This window comes from Melopsittacus undulatus, chromosome 3 (assembly GCF_012275295.1).
Source record: "Melopsittacus undulatus isolate bMelUnd1 chromosome 3, bMelUnd1.mat.Z, whole genome shotgun sequence".
NCBI classification, from domain to species: Eukaryota; Metazoa; Chordata; class Aves; order Psittaciformes; family Psittaculidae; genus Melopsittacus; species Melopsittacus undulatus.
In genome coordinates this window covers 100187506-100210312 of record NC_047529.1, presented here as the reverse complement: position 1 = coordinate 100210312, position 22807 = coordinate 100187506, and the positions used below count along the sequence as shown (strand labels likewise).

Here is a 22807-nt window from a genome sequence, read left to right as displayed (position 1 = left end):
TTTCACACAATTAATGAAATTGTTCATACTATTAAAATCAAACCACAGTTTAGAAGTACTGAAGAACTCAATCACTTCCAAAGTATTTTGGAAGATGAATATAAAGGTAAAAATGATAATTCATTACCAGGGACTTATCTGAGTTGCAATTCTCAACATCAAGAAAAACTAATTATGATTGTCACCTCTCAGAGAAGCCAAGCTCCTGGAATTAACTTTCAGCTGCATAAAGCACAGTAGTACCGCATAGATAGAGCAGGCATTTGCATGTGGCAGAAGTGTGAAAGAAAGGTATAAAAACAATCCTCAGTGTCCATCGCTCCACTTCCCAAAATGGAATCAGGAGAGTCTGAGTCTACTGCCTTTTTTTTTTTTAATCCTTCACCAAAAAAAAAACAACTCCAAACTCCTGCATAGTGGACTGTATAGAGATTCAAAGCCCCAACTTATACATCCAGTCAAAATTTTCATATAGTAACGCACTTCAGCTACAGATGTGACTATGTGTGATACTGCATTCACTAAATGCTGTATTTATGCATACACTAAATATCATATTAAATCTGCATTTAATCCATTTCCAAACCACTAATATTTAAAATACTTTTCAACATCAGATATTAAATTCAACACAATCCAAAATGTAGTTTGTTATTAAATCAGAATATATTTAACTTGTATATAATTATTTTCAAGTTGAATACCATAGAAAATCCTACCTAAATTATCTTGATCTCAGTATTTTAAAAGACGAAACAGAAATACAGATGTATCAACATTTTCCCCAATTAAATCAAGAACTATAATTAACTATCCTGTATTAGTAAGACAATGGACTTTTTAATGCATTTCCAAATGTCTGTCTATGTTTAAGATAACAGTTTTATCTTCACAACACCTACAAAGCAGCTCACCACTATGGCCTGGTACCTGGCACCCTCTAGTGATAATCTGAAAAGCTGAAGGTAAACAGTTCAGTAATACCGCTCCTTTTTCTCCCCTCTTCTACTATTCTATGCAGTATCAGCTTTATGCCATATAGTACCAGTCTTTTGGCTTTCCCCCAGTTAAAATTCTGTAGTAGGATCCTAAGCTAACAGAAATTCAGAAGAAACTCAACACTTCCTGACAGAGGACAGGAGGCATATAGGACAAAACATGGAGTACTAAAAGCTAAAGCAGAACATGCAACACTAGGGTATTTCTTTCTTCCATCCTATTCTGCAAAAATCATTAGAAATTTATATCTCTTATAATAATTAATTCTTAATACACATGGGCAACCAATTATTTAATTTCTGACTAGCTGGTTCTTCTGCAAATAGAAGCACCTAATACTATTTTTAATATCAAATTATTATTTTACTCATTTGGGACTTCATTAGGTTTATTATTCTCTACATAACCAAATTTTTGGTACTTTGGTTACAGCTGGGTGATTATTCATTGACATGGAATTTTCACTGAAAGACGTAATTTGAGATGCTTGTACTATAAAATACATACCTGTTTTAGCTCGTATTAAAAATAGTATTGGCAGCAGGACTGACTTACTAGGAAATCATGTGTGCTTATATTTAATATGTATTTTAAAATATCATATTTTATGTAATGCACAATAAAATAATGCTTTAACATTTAGCTTGACAGGTGTTTAGAAAAAAATCAGAAAAAATAGAAAGTGACATGATAAAAATTCAAGCAAATACAAACAAGATCTCTTTTGCTCTGGGCATTCTATGTAAATACCTAAACTATGCTTAAAAATGATGAAAGACATACTTACAAGGTCATAGTTATAAAGGGGCTGACAAACTTTTTCAAGTATGCCTAAGTATTTCACATTATCTTTTGCTTCATTTGCTGCATCTGTGATTCTGGCTTCTAACTCTCGCCACATCTAAAGGGAAAAGAGTACTGTAAAAAACCTCAGACTATATCTTTATCTTGCATTGATTTGCCAGAAGTAAATCTTGGTAAATTAATTTTTAAAAGCCATTGTCAAACCAGGCAATAAAAAGTTACTTTCATTTATGATAATTTTGTCTGAATGTCTAGTTCTTTCTCTTAGTATATTATGCACACCAGCATCATACCAAACTTTCCTCCCAATTCTTCTCAGGAAACCTCTTTAGGATGCAATGAAACAAAATAAATATTGCAAGCTTTGTCCACTACAGCAAAAAACACTAAAAAGAGTTACCTGTAGTATTTTAGAATGTGCAACATTCAGCACGTTAATGACAGCTTTGCAGTTTGGTCCTTTGACCTGCTCAATAATAGAATTTAATTTAGCAGACATAGATTTCCAGTGCTGTAGTTCAGTCAGTGGACCTGCATCATTAGCTTCTCTCCTCATCTGCTTACTCTGAATCAGAACCTACAACAAATTTGAAAAAAAAAAACACAACAAAAAAACAAGAATAATAAATTAAATACTGAGGATGCTAAAAAGGAACATATTTGCAGTTATAGACATATGAAAAAGGATACTTTTTCCAAATTGGAACCAAAGTCTGAATTGCACTTAATCATGTTCTTAAACTGAAAAGAAGGAAACTAAAATGCATGTTTAACTGATGTAATTAAAAGGGTGAATCTCCGCATACACCCATATTTTTCTTTAATCAGAATGTATGGATTGAAATGTTCCAAATATAACTTCATGTGTAAAAACTTGAACTATTTTAATGAAACCATTAAATATCAAAGTAAAAAACGTACTCATTTGTATGTTTATAAATGCATTATGTCTTTTACATTTTTATTCTCCTGAGCTAAAAACACTAAACATAGTATGTCTTTCTAAGTAGAGCCTGTCCCAGTCTACACAGACTGTGTACTTTGACAAAGGGTTCTGTGCTTTATCACAGACATTAATTTCTGAGACCTTACCTCAGTAGAAGATTTATATGGAATAAATGCCTTACTGGGCCTGGTCAAAAATCTTAAGAGTAGTATCACATACCAGACTGGCAGCAGAAAATTAACAGGCAATATGTGTAGAGTATACCTAACTGTGTACAGTGTGGTCCTCACCAGTGTTATAACTCCTGCATCCTTCTGTTCTCCTTACTATTTGTGTATCAGCTGTTCAGAAACTCTTATTTTTGCTAGACTGCAAGTTCATAGTTCATACCTACTTATGCATAGAAATGAAGCACCTGTCTTACTCAGGTGGTAATGCAGCTGAAGCCTTCATCTAACTTTATGCAAGTCTCATATAAATATCTATCTCTATTCATATTGGATTGAAGTGTTAAAATAACAACCTACCTGCTCAATTTGTCTATACCATATCATAAGTATTTCCTCTAGCTGATGAACCTCTTCAGGATTATTAGCTGCTGCAGCTACTTTCTCAAAGGACTGGAGTTTAGAAAAGCTAATGTAATCTATTTTTTCCAACTCAACAGTTCCTTCAATGCTTATCATAGCCCCTGGGAAAAAAAATAATAAAAAAAGTGATTGCAATGCCATACAAATTAAGACTTAAAAATTAATTTCTACCTGTGTAAGCAATTGAAATTTGGGAATATTCTGCAGTCACTGTTATTCCAACATAACAGCCATTTTACTGGACTCATATAAAGCAGAAAATTACTATATACCCGGTGTTTACCCCTAAAAGCAATATATCACTATTTTCTTCAGTAAATAATCTACTGTGTATTTATTATGCAAGTAATTGATCATTTAATTCTTCCTCGCAGAATGCGAGAAGTTCCATACCTACGTGCTACAGCCTTTAAATGGAATTTCTTAAGCAGAATTCCTCTAGTTTGGTTGCTTCCTAAGTGCAATGCTTACCCTCTAGAAATGAAATGAATCTCTTAATTGTTTCCACGTAGTTCTGTTTGGTTTTTGTGTCCTGTTTGCGCTGACTTAAAGCACCCCAATTACTTGTTTTGAGGATGGCAGGGAGAAAAATCTTTTGTATCATATTCTTAACTCCACATAGGAGTCCTTCAGTGGCATCCAAAACACCAAAGAATATATCCTGCATTGTAACCAAATGATTGTTAGTAATGCAATAATTTAGGATTGAAGGAGTCATATAAAATCTGTGTTTTTCTTTTTATAAAGGCACTCCAACGTGCCAATACAAACTCTAACTTAAGGAGACAAAATCTTTTCAAAACACTGATACCTACCACATGACCATAAGATTCTGTTTTCAATAAAAAAAAATGTAAGTCAACAATAATTTAGTAAAGTTATAAGATGCTATCAGGCTACATTTTCATAATTTCATTATTATTACATAATTTTAGTTTTTTCCCTATGAAACAGAAGTTTGGAAATCTTAAAATAGTACACAACTATTAAAAATATTCTAAATGTCCCCATCTACCATTAGGAACTGAGGAGCAAGATGTAAGTGGCAAAAATGCTCTGAATGTACATATCTGAAAGTATATTAGAAGCTATTATGTAACTGAAGGTATATTGCTATGGATCAGATTAAATTATTGTCTACTCTCCAAAACTAAACTTTACAAGTTCTGACTATATTTAATATTCCAACATTTTAACTGTGCTTCAAGTCAGCAAATCTTAACATACTTCATATAACAAACTTGCTAAACATAAATTTCGCATCACTTCAGCAACGAATTTAATGGAAGAGTAATATTTATGACCAATACTGAGACTCTTAATAAAGTCAGATCTTATCTCTTACTTCTAATAGTGCTTTACTCTTTTCTTAGCTTCCTAAATGAATAAAATATTCTTAATATTTTAAATTTAATTAATTATATTATATTATTTATAATAATTATTAAAATAATGATTTTAAATTAGAAAATACATATACAGGACTGATTCTAACCAATTTACAATCCCTTCAGCACATGTGTTATGATGTGTAGCAGTAACTGAGAAAAAAGCGCAAGCTCATCTAAGAATTTGTCTTATAAAGCAGAAAACCCCATGCTACATAATCTACGTACGATAAACGTGCATTTCACACATTCAAAGACACATAAAATAAAAAGGTACAAGTAAACTTTTTCTCTCCTGGTATTTGCAATAAAGTCTTCTCAGTGAGTCCTTCTACCATAGAGATTTTGATGATATATAAAAGGTACTTAGAAGCGTTAAACTCTTCAAAAACAGCAAGGAGAAATTAACCTAAACACTGACTTCTTTAGCAAGAGTCCTGTAAAACACTGAATTCACAAGATAGCCTGAGTATTTGCTGAAGTAATAAAGCTATTCACTGTCTACCCAGAAAGAAATGCAAAGAGCGTGATAATAGCTTAACATTCAAAAAACAGTTACCAGAAACTTTAGTTATATGACAGTAGTGAAACAAATAATAAAACAAAATAGCTACTTTAAAAGTATTTAGGTTTTTTAAATATATGAAAGAATACCTCATGTATAGTTTTTACTTTTATAGGGTTTTCATTCTTGAAACGAACAAAAAAAAAGCATTGTCCTACGAATTTGCCTGGTGTAGCATCCACATACAATCGCATCATTGTACTTCCTTTTGCAACTCCTGGAATTGTCCGACCACATTCTGAAAAGCATTTAATACATGTTGTTACTTTTAAAAGCAAGGATACTATAAAATTATTAAATCAGCATAGTGAAATAAAATTAAACATAGAAATAATTCATTTTCTTCTTTTCTAATAGAATCAAAACCAGCATAATTTATGGCTGTAATCGACCACACATTTAAAAATCTACACCACACATGTAACGTCTTACAGTGAAAATCTGTCACACTTTACTGCACTGAAATGGGAATTTGCTCAGGACCATTATTCTGCGTTAACTTGCTGGTGACTGAGGGTAGTTTATTCACATGCACCCTATGAGACAAGATGTCATGCTTAAGCAAGAAAGTAAGAGAATATGAAATACCCTCAGGGTGTCTGGGGATCATTGTATACAATTTGATCATTTTATATAAATAGGTAAGGGAACAGCATGTTAATTGCTTTGTGAATCATTAGGGTTTTTAGACATTACATTTTAATTCTCTACTGATCACGTGAAAATGAAAAAAATCCAGATTTTTACTTCAAACATTTATTTATAATAACTGTGAATTCATACAGGTTTTATCAAAGTGCTTTCTAATGACCTGGGGGCATATCCTTTGTAAGAAAAAGTTACAATAAATATAAAATCCTAGAAGACCTTCTCACAGTTTTCCTTCCAAGACTGGCTAAAATCGACTGAAAATTTTCTAAACAATTTGACTTGAAGTAAAGATTTAAAATATGAATTGTTAGTCCTCATTGCAAAAGGGTGCAAAATTATGAACAAGCAAAAACCAGGTTTTATTCTGGGAAACATTAAACAAAATTTTATCTGCCTGTGTTAACATCATTAAAAATTTACCTATTCCTGGTGCTTCTCCTTCTTGGTAGAAAATTTTTAATGCTTTACTTCCTCTCTTGGCAAAAAAAGAACTAAAGGCTTCCAACTGTTAAATCAAAAAGTGAATACTTGTTACTCAAAATATTTTTGTGCCTTTAAGACAAGCAAAAGTAATTTGACCTTTCCACTGTTAAAAGTTTTAGTGGCATGTAATGTTTATCATCAAATATTGTGAAGAGTTATGAAACAACATAATAGTTATTTCATATATTGCTTTCAAGTACTGATCTTGCTCACAAAGGTAGCCTAGCTCCTAATAACTCTAATGTTTATGGACCTCTCCAGTAATGCAGAGACACTGAAGGATATTCTGTCACTAATAGAGATCTGTAAGTCTCAAGTATCAGATGAAAGTTAACTGGTCGTAAGAGACTTAGAAATACACACAGCAGATTTCCAGGACTTGATATACCCTGCTACTGCTACTCTACCCCTAAACATAAAAGATGGATTTGCAAAAGAGGAGTAACATCACACTTAGGAATTGTAGTGTGGAGACATGAATAGTGTTAGGAAAATGAGTGACACCCATGTGGGTATTTAGACTTATTCTTTTGAGAAATATATGTGAAAATAAAAGAACTAAAAGCAAGCCAGCTCTAGAAATGCATGCTGCGATCTCACTTTGGTTAATAGGCAGTAGTGAATAACAGGGTTAAAACTGAGAAAAGTACAGAAAAAATCCTCCCAAAATAACGAAAAAAAATGGCAAACTGCTGAAAGGGCAGTGACAAAAATCAGAAAAAGATTCACTACTACAAAAAGCACTCCAACTTGAGAAGAAGAGAACACGAACAGTAACTTTTAGGCTTATATGATTTTACACAGGATGTAAGACATGAGCTGTTCCTGTGTCTACTGTTTCTTCAAATAGGTTTCAGTTCACGTGGTGCAAACATTCACTGTCTGAATACGCAGACAGGCTAATGCTCTAAAGAGTAAAACTTAAACTCATGGATGTCAAAGACATGACATGTATTTAGGAATTTACTAAATGAGAATTTGTTAAAGGGCAATGCTGAAACAGCCTCAGCAGTCTAAACTGTTTATGAAAAAACTAAAACTGGAAAGTGAAAATTTCCAAACATAAAAAGTTTTCAGATGGTCCTGGTGACAGTGTAGGAAAAAAAACCAAACCAAAAAAACAAAACACGAAGTTAAGGTGATGTAAAACTATATACCATTTAGCAACTGTTAAAAAAGTAAATGTTAGTTGATTGTCAACACTTATAGCATCTCTATGTTGCACAAGCGTAACAACAAACATATAGGACAGACTCACCGAAGGGGCATCCAAAATCATTTCTTCCACAGTTTCTAAGTCTAAACCTAGCCTGATACTGAGAACTTGAAATATGTATTTATAGGAAGCGTCAATTTTTGCTTTTCGTTTTTCTCTTGCTTCTTTGTATTGAGCCTAAAGCATTAAACACATCTTTCAAGTTAAAAATACACAGTGACCACAAGAGTGACTTGTTATTTAACTCACAACTAACACTAAAATTTGTCTTGTAGACTACATAACTGTCCTGCTCTTAAAAAAAATCTAAATTTTCAGAGATTAATATAAGAAGGAATTATTAAGAATTATTATAAAATGTAAAGTCAATTCTGAGGGTATGTCAAAGAAAAGTAACCATTAAATATACTACTACAAGATTTTAAGATATTTGTGTGAAACGTTAACTAGTTTTATTTTTCACAATCAATATTTCAATTTATTATACTAATCCAGAAATGTTGCAACATCAATTTAAAACCAAAGCATCTAGAGTGGGTAAATATTTCAGGAACTAAGCTGGGTACAGCTTTGCTTCAGGGTAAATTATTCAGTTAATATCTCCTGTTTCCTTCCTCTCTTACTTTAAAATAAAACCTTAAAATATACAAACACTGCAAACAAAGACTCATTTTCTACCAGAAATCATTTAATAAAAGAACTGAGTATAAACAAAACAGAAAGGAAAAAAAAAAAAAGAAAAAGAAAAAAGAAACAACAAATACAAACTGAATTTAGTCATCTGAGAAAAGAACCAGAAAATTTATTTAAAGACTTATGGTTGCATACTAAACCTGTTTTTCTTTGAAAATTTCTTGAAAGGACAGAGATCCACAAGTGCTCCGGCAAAATCTAGACAACTTTTGGCTTGCAGCAGAAAAAGAGTCTACGGAAGAGGAAAAGCTTGCTAGGTTTCGACTATGGCTAAGAGATCTGGCTGTAGTATCTTCAGGCATAAAGCTCTCTGTACTGGGAAAAGGCCTAGCCCCTTCTCCAGTGTTTAAACTTTCTCTGTCTCTTTTTCTTGCCCCCTCCATCTTGAAATCTGAAATAAAAAAAAAACAAATCAACAAACCAAAACCATTTACAACAATCCAGATTTTTCAAGTCTATCTATCTATCTATATATATATATAAACTTAAATGTGTTATTCAGTGTGCTCAAATCTACACACAGACTGAAGGACTAGTCTTAAAGCATTGTAATCACCACTACAGTGATACCTGAAGTCCTTACTTCAGGTCTAAGTTTTCCTCAAAAAGTAGGTTGTTCAGTTTCACAGGGATGTTACAAGGGAGAAACGTTTTATAAAACAAATGTTGAGATATACTATTAAGGTCATACCTAGGATAACAGCTAAAACAAAAGCACAGAAATCACTATTCTATTCTGAGTACTACTACCATAAAGATTAAAACAACCATCAAGAATTACCAAGTAGCTCTTAAGAAGCCTTAGGGCAGCCTACTATACGTGTAATTGTGTTATATACTCTCTTAGATGCTATTGTCTGATTCAGGATATAGAAAATCAGAAGTGAGGTAGACATGAAAAGGCTGCTGTTGCTGCACTATTAGCTCCTTATTCTTGCCCATAATTAGCTAACTGAGCATGGTTCTCTGAACTCTGGCATGCAATCACCTGTTACAGAAAATGTTTATCTCTTGAAGTAAAAATACTAAGAAAAAAAGAGAAAAATCTTAGCAAAGTCATAGAAAAGGGAAAACTTAAAATTAAATTAATTCATTCCTTTATTTTCCTTCATGTTTATCTGACTGGCTTAGTCATCTCTAAGGTTGGCAGGGGTACTTTCCACGTCAACATTCAACCTGGAATAGGTTGGTTATTAATCTCCTTGCATTTTAACCGATTCTCTTGGCAGCTGACACTTTCTCCTAAAGCCCAAGGAGAGAATGGTGGGATTCTCACTAAAAACGAATGGCTTTCATTAAAAAGAAGACTACATTGTATACCCGTATCCTTCTTGACTCTCTAGACACCTATACTCAAGATGCCTGGTGGCTCATATGAGGTTTTCACACTTTCCAAAAACCAGCATGAATTTCAGCTGCCTCCCTATCCCAGTTATAACAGCAGATGTGCCTCCAGACTGCCCTAAACCTTGCCTCCAGGACCTGTTTATGCAAGAAAAGTAAGTCTGGTTTCCATGACAAGTCTTAGAAGGAGGATCAGGACGGAAAGCAGAAGATTTTCAAGTATGGAGCATCAGGGATACTGACTTTTTGCTCTTTTCTGAAAAGCCGAGGTGCCTTAACCGGCACTTCTGCTTTGGCAGAGATAATGCAGGCGTGGAGGGGCACAGACCTGACTAGAGCTATGTCTCACAACTCAGGGAGAGGGGAGCACCCCCAACAGCATAGCCCCGCCCCCCACTGTCGATTTAGAGGGCAGGGCATGCGGTCCAACGCCTGCCGCGGGGCTCTGGCCAGATGAGATACCGTTAGCGGGGATGCCGTTAAAGGGAGCCCGTAACGGCCGCGGCAGAGCTCGCGGCCCCCGCCCCCGTGAGGCGCCCCCGTGAGGCGCCCCCGTGAGGCGCCCCCGTGAGGCGCCCCCGTGAGGCGCCGGGTGCGCGCCTAGAGGCCTCTTCCCAGCGGTCCCGACCCTGCCAAAGCTCGACCCGCTGGCCGTGCCGGGCAGCGAAGAGCTCAACGCAGCCCGGTGCTGTGAATCCTCTTGGCGGAGTTGGTTTTAGATGCGCCTGTGGAAGTTACCGAGAAACGCATCCCGGATTCTGCATTGCAGAGGCGGTTTTGCCTCAATTATCAGAGGAAAGTGTACTTTTATTTATTCCCCACAACCCCGTGTTCAATCCCATTTTTCTAGAGGAGTTTTCTGAAAGATTCTTTAGACAGGGAGTAATTGTTTATACCAAGCGCCATCAAAACGAGCGCACAAGGGGGGCTGTATGCGCCGGGCCGAGTTTCCAACCAACACATTCACAAATCCCCACTCCATTGGAGCTGGGCCCGGTAGCAGCGCCTGTGCAGGCGCTGGTGCCGTACCCTCAGCCTGCGAGCAGGAGCTGGAGGAACGCTCGGACACATGGTTTCAAGCCACCCCACCTAATTAGTTCCGCAACCAGGGAGACTCCTTTCCCTTGACGCTTACGGAAACAAACGCGCATCGATCAACTTGACCAGACACAACCGTGCCTGGCAGTGATGAAACGCAGGCTGGGCGGAGCGAAGCAGAACACCGCCTTTTCGAGAGAGCAATCTCCTCTTTCTGCTCCGCTTCCGACATGGCGGCGCCGGGGGAGCTCACCGGCCTCAGCGATGAGGCGGCCTATGCCGCCTGCTCGGAGCCGGATGCCAGTACGAAGGTGTGGTGAAGGGGGGGTGTAATCAGAGTGTTCTGTGGTTGCCGGCGCCTGGCCTAGCGGCGGTGCCGCCCGTGTCTGTCCGTCCCATTGACCTGCTCTTTGCGTGGCGGACGTGAGGTGGATGGGAGACGGCATGGGGGAGCGAAAGGGGCGGCTGGAGCTTGCCGGCCCAACTAAAAACGTACTCAGCATTTTCATTTTTTACTAGGGTGCCTTGTAATTGCATTTAAGGTGTTCTGCGTCTGCCTTGTTTGTTTTAAATACATCTCTTTAGCTATGTTACAATTTGCTTTACATCCATTTAAATTGCTTGTTAGCCCTTGATACAGAAAGTCATCCTATGGCTTGAGGAAAATACTCTCACAAAATTGCAGGCAGGTCTTGAGCCCGAGACTGCCGACTGCCATCAGGCTTGACAGAAGTTCAACATCTGTGCAATGATACAATAAAAATGCTGAGTTCAAGAGTTTAGCATTTATTTAAATGCTTAGTCTGCAGTGAGGCCCAATATAAAATATGCATGTGCCAGCCGTGCTCGCATACGAAGTGGTTCATGTGCAGTACAGCTCCATACAAGAATAGAAAAGAGTTACAGTTTTTTTTTTTTACAACACTGATAATATATATTGAGTGATACCACTAGTAGTTTTGTTTTAAGCATTGTGTTACAAAGGCATATCTCTTCAAGAGAAATCTGTATGCCTAGGGTCAGGACAAAAGGTTTTATTTACATCTAATGTAACACTCTATTTGTTACTTCTAAACCTGCTAGTTTTAGATTCATTATTAACTGGCATCTTTGTTAATGCCCATAAATAAATTCTGGTTGATGTATAAATAATTTTTTTCCCCCAGGATTTTTTATTCCAGCAAACAATGTTAAGAGTAAAGGATCCTAAGAAGTCACTAGATTTTTATACAAGAATTCTTGGAATGACGTGAGTAGAAGTTGCATGCCACAATAAGTTTGGGGTTTCCTACTGCTCTTCTGAGAAGCTTTTGTTATTTTGATATCATTATACTAATTGGTCTCACAATGTAAACAGTGGTGCCTATCAGTTGATGCTCAGTTGGACAGTCTGGCAGTCTCTGAGCACAACGTAGTTAATGCCTAAACTGCAGAGGAAGTAATATTGGCCTTGACAAGAAATTTCTTACATAGGTCACTAATTATCAGTGTACAACTTAATTACTTTCTCCTCACTGAACCTGCAGCTAACCAGTAACTTTTATGACAGTGCTTACAGTTGCAATCACTGCTATAAATCCTGGAATCAAGTTTTATGCTCATTCTCAGAGGTGGTTTTTGATCACCTCTGGTCGTAAGACAGTAAGGCAGTGGAAGCTGGAGACAAGGTCCAAACTCAGTGTTTTGAAGAAGACTGTTGGAAGGCAGATGTCCTGCGGTAGCCTACTATGTTTAAGCTGGCTCTTCTTTGCACAGTATTAACATTTGAAATGAGTTCAAATCAGAACTTTAGCGTATTTCTAAACATCCTGAAATGAGTCCAGATTAAGGAATCTGTTTCTACTTTAGTGACAATGTGAGTGTGAGAAAATAAAAATGAAGCTAAAAAATAAATCAGATTAATTTTGCATGTGTACTTGTTCTGGCTAAATATTGTGCATAAGAATGATTACAAATATATTTTAGTTGATAAAATTGTCACATATGAAATGGATTTTATCATTATACCTAGTTATTGAAATTGTAAATAATAAATTTAAAGGTATGTTTGTGTTTTAATCCTGCTATGTTCTTAAACTTTGTCTGATGCAAATCCATTTCTGAGACTCAGTCAATTTCAAAGTAAATATTTTTATTCCTTGATAGTATTTTAAAGGGGAAAAACAAAGATCTTCCTGAGGAAATACAGACAAATAACAGAGTAGCAACCTCAAGATATGAGCTTTTGTATTGGCTTTGAGATTCAATTACTGATAGTTTTGCTTTTAAGAGTCCAATTTTCTTTTTTTTTTTCTTTTTGATTATTCTTAATAGGTTTATAGTAGGTTTTGTTTCTATTTAGTAGTTAAAAATGTAGCTATTTTAAGGTATGGATTACAGTCAGAAAGGCAGGAAAAATACCAAACCCATGGCAAAATTATTCCATGGGGGAAGCACCTTGGTTTATTTGCAAGCTATCTGATTACCTTTTTAAGTCACTATTTCAAAATATTTTTTTGCTAATTAGACTGCTTCAAAAATTTGACTTTCCTACTATGAAGTTCTCACTCTATTTCCTGGGATATGAAGATAAAAATGATATTCCAAAAGACAAAACGGCAAGAACAGCTTGGACCTTCTCTAGAAAAGCTACACTTGAATTGACACAGTAAGTATTAATATAGTGGGAGATAACATTTAGCTAATGGTGATTAAACAGATGTGGATGAGTGTAAATCCTGTTGAAGTGAATAAAAAATATGTAATCATTACTATGAAAACATCTTCACTGTTGTATAGCTTTAACATATGGCTGAGATCTTGGATACTTGGCAAGCTTAATATTTCCCTTCTCAGAGCTCTTTCAAACTGCTGGTGGTACATAAATATGAGATAATGCTTGCTATATTTTGAGTATGCATACTATCTGTGTAGGGAAGTTACAGAATTTAACCAAAAGAAGTATTAAGTCAAAACAAATACTTCCCATAAAGGGGACAATTTGGTTAATGTTATTAATCATTGTAATTGTTTAGGAAGAATCTCCCAGATATTCCATGGTTTTGCCATGGACCACTTTTCCTCACTGTTTGTTCCCCAACAATGGCTAGATAAACTAACTCATGCAGTGCAACCTTCTCTCTAATTTGAATGAGACAGGAGAGTTTCTGACTCATTTAGGTATAGAACCTGAATATTAGGGCTGTGAACATGACTAAATTAGGACTGGATCCCTAGGACCTGTGACCAAGGAAATTCTTGATAGTTTAATGAATGTAGCCAGATGCTGACATTCTCTGGTTTCTTAGGAGAAACAACTTACCCTCCTGAGAAACTGAACATTTAGGATTTGTTAATTTTGATGCTTTTCTTCAATGTGTAATAATTACTTTTTACAGCAACTGGGGTACTGAAAATGATGAAAATCAGTCTTACCACAATGGAAATTCAGATCCCCGAGGATTTGGTAGGTCTTTAGTTTTGTGTTTGTAGTTTTTATGCTTTGGTTTATTGCGATTACATTTTTTTCCTCTTGTGCACTGGGGAAAAATGGGACTTTAAATGATTTTTACAGTTGCTTAAATTCTGTGCATGCTATTTTCTCTACAGTAAAAAAAGCTAAGCTTGTGTCATGGTTTAAGCCCAGCCAGTAACTCAGAACCATGTAGCTGCTCGCTCACTCCCCCCCTTTCCTTCCCCCACTCCCAGAGGGATGGGGAGGAGAGTCAAAAGAATGTAACTCCCACAGGTTGAGATAAGAGCAGTCCAGTAACTAAGGTATAACAAAGCCACTACTGCTACCACCAATAATAATAATGATAAGGGAAATAACAAGGGAAGAGAATACAACCGCTCACCACCTGCAGACCGATACCCAGCCTGACCTGAGCAGTAATCTAGCCCTTCTGGGTAACTGCCCCCAGTTTATATACTGGGCATGATGTGCTGTGGTAAGGAATACCTCTTTGGCTAGTTTGGGTCAGGTGTCCTGTCTTTGCTTTCTCCTGGCTTCCCCTCCTCCCTGGCAGAGCATGAGACTCAGAAAGTCCTTGGTCAGTGTAAACATTAGTTAGCACCAACTAAAACCATCAGTGTTATCAGCACTGTTCCCAGGCCAAAAGTCAAAACCACAGCACTGCACCAGCTACTAAGAGGGAGAAAAATGCTATTGCTGAACCCAGGCCATGGATGAAAAGTAGGTTACTTTAAAGAAAACATATGAGCACAAAGAAAGAAGGGGATTTGCATCTCATCCTTTATGTCTCTTCTTCCAGCATGTATGCTGTGAAAGACTGTGAAAATGGATAAATATGTTTCAGAGTAATAAGCCACAGTTACACTTTTTATAAAGAATCTAATCGTTTGCCAAGCAAACTATGCTAATAGTAACGACAAAATGAAGAATAGTAATTGCTCTTTTCTTGTCAGAGTATCAGGGTGTTTAGACTGATTTATGTTTGGATTTCTATTTTATAATCCACTAGTTACCTATTTTAATTTGGAAGGAGAATTCCATTTGCTTGTAGCAGTGAGGATAGTATTTGTATGGCTCAGTTTGATATTTTGAGTGTTTGAAAGGTCAATGGCTTGTGAAATAAGTTTGGTACTCCATCTAACCACTTGACATTTAAAGCTTCTGAATCGATTTGTAAGCTTAGGCCTTGCATAGTGTTAATCTCTACAAATACAGCATTAAAGATAGACTCCTTGTCCTGTTGAACTAAGCAAATAGAACAAAATCCTGCTATGTGGTCATGCTTTGGGAAAGGAGATACAGATAAACCAGTGATCTAGAACCTTATTTTCTCCTACTCTAGGTAATCTCATCTAAACAATATGAGCTACTTGAACTGTAAAGTTTCTATTTTAAAAGGCATTATAAAAAAGATAACTTTCTGAAGTTGTATAATGTTAATATCCTAAGTGCTTCTCTTTCTGGAAGCAATGATTGTTTTCTGTACCTTATGTGAGCTACAGCATGTAAACTTTTTGCAGAAGGTGAAATGCTGAGCAGTCTGCTCCCTGAAATATCCAGCAACACTTACAGTGAACTTCTCTCCTTTTATCTTGATGCACAGGACACATTGGAATTGCTGTTCCTGATGTCAATAAAGCTTGTAAGAGATTTGAAGAACTAGGAGTGAAATTTGTGAAGAAACCAGATGATGGTAAGCCTTGATCAGAAATACATGTACATTTTTTTTCCATTGTTTTGAATATATTATGTCTATAAGATCTCCCTTGAAAACTGGGTAATATATTTTCAGTTGTCACTCTTAGGTGCTAGAACAAGTTAGCCCGGCACCCTCTTAACGCAGTGGGCAAAACTGCCAATAGATCTATCTTGGTAAGAACTGTGATAGGTATAGCTATGTGCCTTCTGCATCTAGTCTGACCTTCAGTAAAATAGTTGATAGTTTATACTTCTGCCTAGAGTTACTACAGGATTTACTGTACCATGGACCAGATTCACACATCACATCAGTTTGGTAATTATCATACGAAAGTAAGATGACTTGGAAGATGTAATTACTCCCACCATTAAAATTGAGTAATTCCTGACTTTTCTGCCTATTTTTATTTAACCCCACTTAATAGCTATTAGCTTTCAACTGTTCTGTCAGCTTTCATAGAAATAGCCTCATTAGTCTGTATCACATTTGACTTGTACAACTTTTAGTAAAAAATGCATAATGTTTAGTTGAAATGTCTAGAGAGTACATAAACAATGTCTATTTCAAAAGCCTAAAATGTAGAAATTAGTAGTGAGAAGTTTTGCATTTTTTCAACTGGATTCTCCTTCATGAGGAGACCTTATGAGAGTTTTAGGACTGATGCATTCTGAAACGGACATCTAGTACTTAGCAGCATGCATATATCTTAAATACTTCTCTCTGGTTATAGAAACTAGATGTTTGCCTGAGTAAAGGTGGGTTGTGGTGGGTTTTGTTTGGCTCTTGTTTGTTTTTGTTTTGCTTATAAAGTAGCATTAGTACATGAAGCTTCAGTCCACAGGTACTGGAATTGATCTAGATTCCTTGCTAGAGAAATTAGAACAAGTAGAGCAATTTTCATCTTATTCACTGTGTTCTCAGCTGAAGCAAATGTTACTAGCATAGATGAAAACTTAACTTGAACACAGATTTTTTGATATAAGAATAGAACTTCATATTCTTATAATTTTAAAGTTTCTGAGCCCTTTGTAATTTGTTCAGCACCTTCTGAATCCTGGGAAAGTTGACACAAAAGCTTCTGATTTTGATTTTGTATTTCTGCACAGCTTTAAGTACGTAGGAGGGAAAGCTTACACTCTGAATGGAATAAATCACAGCAATGAACTCTTAAGGCAGTCGGCGAGGCGGGGAGGAGGGAGGGGCAGAGCAAAAGCTGTGTTTTAATACGAAGAAATAAAATCAAAACAGGAAATGCCGAAGAGGAGGAAGAAGTTTTGGAGTTCACATTCATTGTGGAGCAGACTAAGAAACCTAATGTTATTTTTTCCCCAAAAATTACTGAATCAAACATTTACTGTTCTCAGAAGTTTTTGTAGTTAGAATATATTGAGAGTTAGGTTGGTTCTGTTAAACAGCCTAATAGAGCAAGCATAATTAAAAGTGTGTGGTTAACACTGTCAGATAACATCTTAAGCTGTGCTATCCTGATCTACTATTGAAGAACAATTTTTGGGGACCTTGTTTTAATCTGTGATATTTTTTCCAAATAGTAAAACTTAAAGCATTCCTGTCCTGCATTTCTCTGTTTTATGAAGTGATGCAACTGTGTACTATAAGCCACACTGGGGAGGGAAGGGGAACAAACAAAAACCAGAAACAGAACTTCAGTGTGAATACAGGGTGATGGGAGATGAATAGGGCGGAGGAATACAGGATTTTATACTGGCAAAGCCAGTTCAAGAAAATTATGTCAAAACATCCTGGAGAACAAAAATGCTATTTAGAGGACGAATACTTACAAGGGCAACTGATAGAAGACAGAATTTCAAAGTGACTCTAAACTACGGCTTTGTGGATTGACAGTTTAGCATACAAAGATCTATCACTGATTAAAAACTGATTTCAGGCTTAGCTGTCTGAATTCGATCTGCATAATTTTTATGCAAAAGGGGGAAAAAAAAAGGAAAAAATATTTTTTCAAAGTAGTCATATTTGACATTAAAAACTAGTCATGTAGACTTTACTTCATCTTGTTGCCTTTTTCTTTTCCCCCAACAGGCAAAATGAAAGGACTTGCATTTGTTCAGGATCCTGATGGCTACTGGATTGAAATTTTGAATCCCAATCACATGGTGACTCTCACTTAGCTCTAATGAAGTAAATTATATGAGACACTCACTCTCAGTCCCCTGGAGAAAATCTGTAGCAGTGTTTATGAAAATCTCAATGGAGAAGAATCAGTTGTGTTCAGAATCTCCTAAAACTATCCCCTGGGACCTTGCTGTACTTGGATTCTTTTCTTCCTGTCCTGTGATGCCACTTCAGTTTGTTCCCAATTATGAATACTTAACCATTTTTTTGGAAAAGCTCTTACACAGGTTCTCTTCTTGAATATTTATTATGTTAATATTTCACCAAGCCCTATCGAAAGATACATGACCAGAAATTCACTCTCTCACACCCGTAAACGAACAAGAAAAAAAATCATTTGTTGCTACTGATGAGCTTCAAAAAGGAAGAAAAAAAAATCCACCTTCAGAATATTTTTTTTAATGAAGTCAACAGATCCTGAAGGTTTCATGCACTATATTGTAGAATATAAAAAGTAGAAATAAAATGTCAGACTAACTTTGACTCGAGTACTAGTATGTTTATGAAAGTCTTTATCTTACTCGTATTATGTCAAGCAGAAATCCTTATGGAGCAGCCTTAAGCAGCCTTGCCTAGAACAAGATACTTAGAGGAGGCAGTAAATCAGTCCAGCAGAAAAAATTCAGTCTTTCAGCTTCTAGCTGCTGGTTGACAGCCAAGATAAGAGGTCTCATAGTTGCTAAGTTCTTGTCTCTTGCTCCTTCTTCTCTCTTCCAATGCTAGGCAGAACTGGCTCATAATTTTTATTTCAGTGAAAGTTTGGGGCTATATTTAATTTAAATGCTGGGTACATTCTGCATTAGGAAATGACAAAAGAGTGTCTGAAAAACAGCTTAGTACCAGTAGTGCCCTCTCAAAAGGAATAATGGTTGCTGAAATGGTACCTGTAAACAGCAGGAGAACATGCAACATTTACATATGTTGCACAGAATATTTGAATTAATGCTATTCCTCCTGTTATGAACAATGTAGACCATACCAGGTTTTGAAATCCTGTTCCTTCTTTCAAGGAAAAAAAAACCCTTTGCCTTGTCTTACTTGAATAGGTTATGTGACTACTAAACATAACGGCATAGCGATTCACTTCCAAATAAAGCATTGGTGAAAACTACAAAATCACTTTAAAGCCGTATGACCTGTTGCTTTGATAACTGTTGGAATCCTAGATAACTGAAAAATTGTTTGGTTTGTTTTGTGGATTCTTACTTGAGAAATCTGGATATAAAAGAATAAATTGGGAATATGGTAGTGAAAATAACTGTGTGACATCCTAAGCAGGATGCTTTATTTACTTTATGGTAATGTGCAGAATTAACAGTCAGTAACTCCCTGGCCTATAAATAAAACCAGAAATGTAGACAGTACTGCATTTGATTCCTACTATGTTAACACAGATGTTAATGACTTAAAGGCTGAGTGTTGGTGTCCCGTCTTGTTTGAAAAATCGTTAATTCTGTCTATCTAAACAAGATAGAATCATAGAATAGTTAGGGTTGGAAAGGACCTTAAGATCATTTAGTTCCAACCCCCCTGCCATGGGCAGGGACATCTCACTCTAAACCATGTCACCCAAGGCTTTGTCTAACCTGGCCTTGAACTCTGCCAAGGATGGAGCATTCACAACCTCCCTGGGCAACCCATTCTAGTGCCTCACCACCCCCCCCAAGAAAAAACTTCCTCCTTATATCCAATCTAAACTTACACTGTTTGAATCCATTACCCCATGTCCTGTCCCTACAGTCCCTAATGAAGAGTCCCTCACCAGCAGCCCTATAGGCCCCCTTCAGATACTAGAAGGCTGCTATGAGGTTTCCACTCAGCCTTCTCCAGGCTGAACAGCCCCAACTTACTCAGCCTGTTTTCATACAGGAGGTGCTCCAGTTCCCCGATTGTCCTCGTGGCCTCCTCTGAACTTGTTCTAACAGTACCATGTCCTTTTTATGTTGAGGACACCAGAACTGCACACAATACTCCAAGTGAGGTGTCACAAGAGCAGAGTAGAGGGGCAGGATCACCTCCTTTGCCCTGCTGGTCATGTTCATTTTGATGCAGTCCAGGATACAGTTGGCTTTCTGGGTTGCGAGTGCACACTGAAGCCAGCTCATGTTCATTTTCTCATCAACCAACAGCCCCAAGTTGTTCTCTGCAGGGCTGCTCTAAATCTCTTCTCTGCCCAACCTGTAGCGGTGCCTGAGATTGCTCCAACCCAGGTGTAGGACCTTGCACTTGTCATGGTTAAACCTCATGAGGTTGGCATCAGCCCACCTCACAAGCGTGTCAAGGTCCCTCTGGATGGCATTCCTTCCCTTCAGGGTATCAACCACACAGCTTGGTGTCATCGGCAAACTTGCTGAGGGCACACTCAATCCCACTGTCCATGTCACCTACAAAGATGTTGAACAAGACCGGTCCCAACACCTATCAGTGAGGGACACTGCTCGTTGCTGGTCTCCAGCTGGACATTGAGCCATTGACCACAACTCTTTGTGTGCAGCCATCCAGCCAGTTCTTTATCCACCAAGTGGTCCACCTGTCAAATTGATGTCTCTCCAATTTAGAGAAAAGGATGTCATGTGGGACAGTGTCGAACGTTTTGCACAAGTCCAGGTAGATGACGTCAACTCCTCTACCCCTGTCCATCAGTTCAGTAGTCTCATTATAAAGGCCATCATATTGGTCAGGCAGGATTTCCTCCTAGTGAAGCCATGCTGGTTGTCACCAAGCACCTTGTTGTTTTTCACGTGCCCTAGCATGCCTTCCAGGAGAATCTGCTCCCAGATTTTGCCAGGCACGAAGGTGAGACTGACTGGTCTGTAATTCCCCAGGTCATCCACTTTCCCCTTCTTGAAAATGCGGTTACATTTCCCTTTTTCCAGTCATTGGGAACTTCACCTGATTTTTCAAATATGATGGCCAGTGGCTTAGCAACTTCATTCGCCAGTTCCTTCAGGACCCACTGATGGATTTTATCACGTCCCATGGACTTGTGTATGTTCAGGTTCTTAAGACGGTCTTGAACCTGATCCTCTCCTGCAGTGGGCCCAAGGTCTTCATTCTCACAGTCCCTACATCTGCTTTCCAAGACTTGGGTGGTGTGGTCAGAGCCTTTGCCAGTGAAGACCGAGGCAAAGAAGTCATTCAGAACCTCAGCCTTTTCCAAATCCAGGGTAGCCACTTCTCCCAATAGCTTCTGGAGGCAGCATATATGAACTCAGTAATTTTAGAGCTCCACAAGAAAAGTAATTCATTAGAGTTAATCAAAGATGTTTACCCTTAGAAAATGAGTGAAATAGATTATATACTTTACTGGAGCCTTAGGTGTTGGAATAAAGAATGAGAAACTTGTAAATTAAGTTGTCTAAAATTGAGTTTTATTTCAGTCAATAGAGGTGTCATCTAAAGCCTTATGACCAAGAGGTTGGCAAGGAAAATCTCAGATTTTTTACAAGCCTTTAACTTGGTGATTCTTATTTTAACAACCTAGTGTTCCATTCAGAATTGCTTCACTAAACTTAAAAGCACAGGTGTGACTGGAAAAGCTATTGACCCAATTGTATGGAATCCAGTAATTAAAACCGGCATAGTTTGAAAATCTGATGAGTAAGTCAAACCGTGTGCATACATAGGTCAGTGGATAACTACATGAGCGGAAGTAGGCTATGCCAAAGGTTCTCATTAGTACTAAAATAAAAGCACTCTAAACATGTTTTCGAGTCTTGGAATGGTCCCTGGGTTTAAGTGCTTGGCTAAGCATAACCATTGTGATAGATGATGAAGCAATAAAAAGGAAACTAGTAAAAAAACACTGTCCTCTACAAACTAATTACAGCAGTATCATGAAGTGGGCAAGCTATGGATTTAGGTTGTCTGGTGTTACTTTGTTTTTAAATTCACTGCTGCTTGCCGTACTGAGAACTAAGTAACCCCGGTATTATCAGTTACAAAATCCAACAATAAACTAGCAAAGAAAACCACAATTCTTATTTTTTTTCAGCCGGAAACAGATGTTAAAGATTTTAGCTGTAAAAACTTTTGAAACTCTTCAATGTTCTTACCGAGTAGAGACAGTATTTTTACTTCTTCCAAGGTAACTTTTCTGCCAAATAAAGCGTGGTATTATATAGCATGTAGTGCTTTGCCACTGGGAGAGCCTAAATTTAGCGATGTGCAATACAGTGCAAATTAATCTAATGGTCACGTAGTGAGGAGCCCATGTTCTCCTTACAGCCAGTAACAGGTTCCATTACTCAAGACAACATAATACCCAAGGAATAGCAAGAGTCGGGCAAGCACCCCACTAAGTTTAACCAAAGAAAACGTGCGTTTTGAATGTAGCCGAGCAACTGCAGGTAGGAACGCGGGGAAGGTTAAACATCAGCTGCTGCTTGCGAAGGGCTGGGTACTTCAGCACCGAACAGAGTGCTAAAGCCCCCCGCCAGACCGGCTGTTGCCCTAGGCACAGGTGCGGCTATGACAGACCCCGGCAGCCTCGCGGGCGCACCGCGACTTCACCCCTCGAGCGGAGACGCTCTGTGGGCGTCGGCGCCGCCATGGTCGCTCTCCCGACTCACCGACCGCACCGCCCCTCCCGCCGGACTCTCCCCGCAGCCCCGCCGCGAGTGCCGAGCCTAGCCCGGCGGGTGCCGCTCTGCCACCAGTCACCCCTGCTCCGTGGCCGGAAAAGGAAACCCGGCACCGAGCGCCCGTGAACTACGGAAGCTGGTGAAGACCCACTACCGCGGGGGCTGTTGACGTCAGCACGCAGGAGGACGGCTGCTGTTGCTAG

At 37.8% G+C, this 22807-nt stretch overlaps 2 protein-coding genes across 2 annotated transcripts in view; one reads left to right on the top strand and one right to left on the bottom strand.

The window, feature by feature from the left end:
• The window catches only part of DNAH8 (dynein axonemal heavy chain 8), a 138785-nt gene extending 130238 nt beyond the window's left edge, over positions 1–8547 (bottom strand). The window contains 8 exon segments of the mRNA XM_034060769.1: positions 1787–1900; positions 2204–2380; positions 3277–3440; positions 3811–4000; positions 5382–5530; positions 6364–6448; positions 7685–7819; positions 8476–8547. Coding sequence (XP_033916660.1) covers positions 1787–1900; positions 2204–2380; positions 3277–3440; positions 3811–4000; positions 5382–5530; positions 6364–6448; positions 7685–7705 — 900 coding nt within the window. The 5' untranslated portion in view covers positions 7706–7819; positions 8476–8547.
• Positions 8548–10879: 2332 nt separating this feature from the next.
• On the top strand, positions 10880–19276 carry GLO1 (glyoxalase I). Its single transcript, XM_005145326.3, has 6 exons — positions 10880–11028; positions 11884–11966; positions 13224–13364; positions 14095–14162; positions 15775–15864; positions 17929–19276. Exons 1-6 carry the CDS (start codon positions 10948–10950, stop codon positions 18015–18017), a joined length of 552 nt encoding a protein of 183 aa, XP_005145383.1. The 5' UTR covers positions 10880–10947; the 3' UTR covers positions 18018–19276.
• Positions 19277–22807: the final 3531 nt, after the last annotated feature.

Coding starts and splice junctions, on each gene's coding strand:
- GLO1 (XM_005145326.3), top strand. CDS start 10,948: ATGGCGGCGCCGGGGGAGCTCACCGGCCTCAGCGATGAGGCGGCCTAT. Junction 11,029..11,883: donor AGCCGGATGCCAGTACGAAG/GTGTGGTGAAGG, acceptor TTTTTCCCCCAG/GATTTTTTATTCCAGCAAAC. Junction 15,865..17,928: donor TGTGAAGAAACCAGATGATG/GTAAGCCTTGAT, acceptor TTCCCCCAACAG/GCAAAATGAAAGGACTTGCA.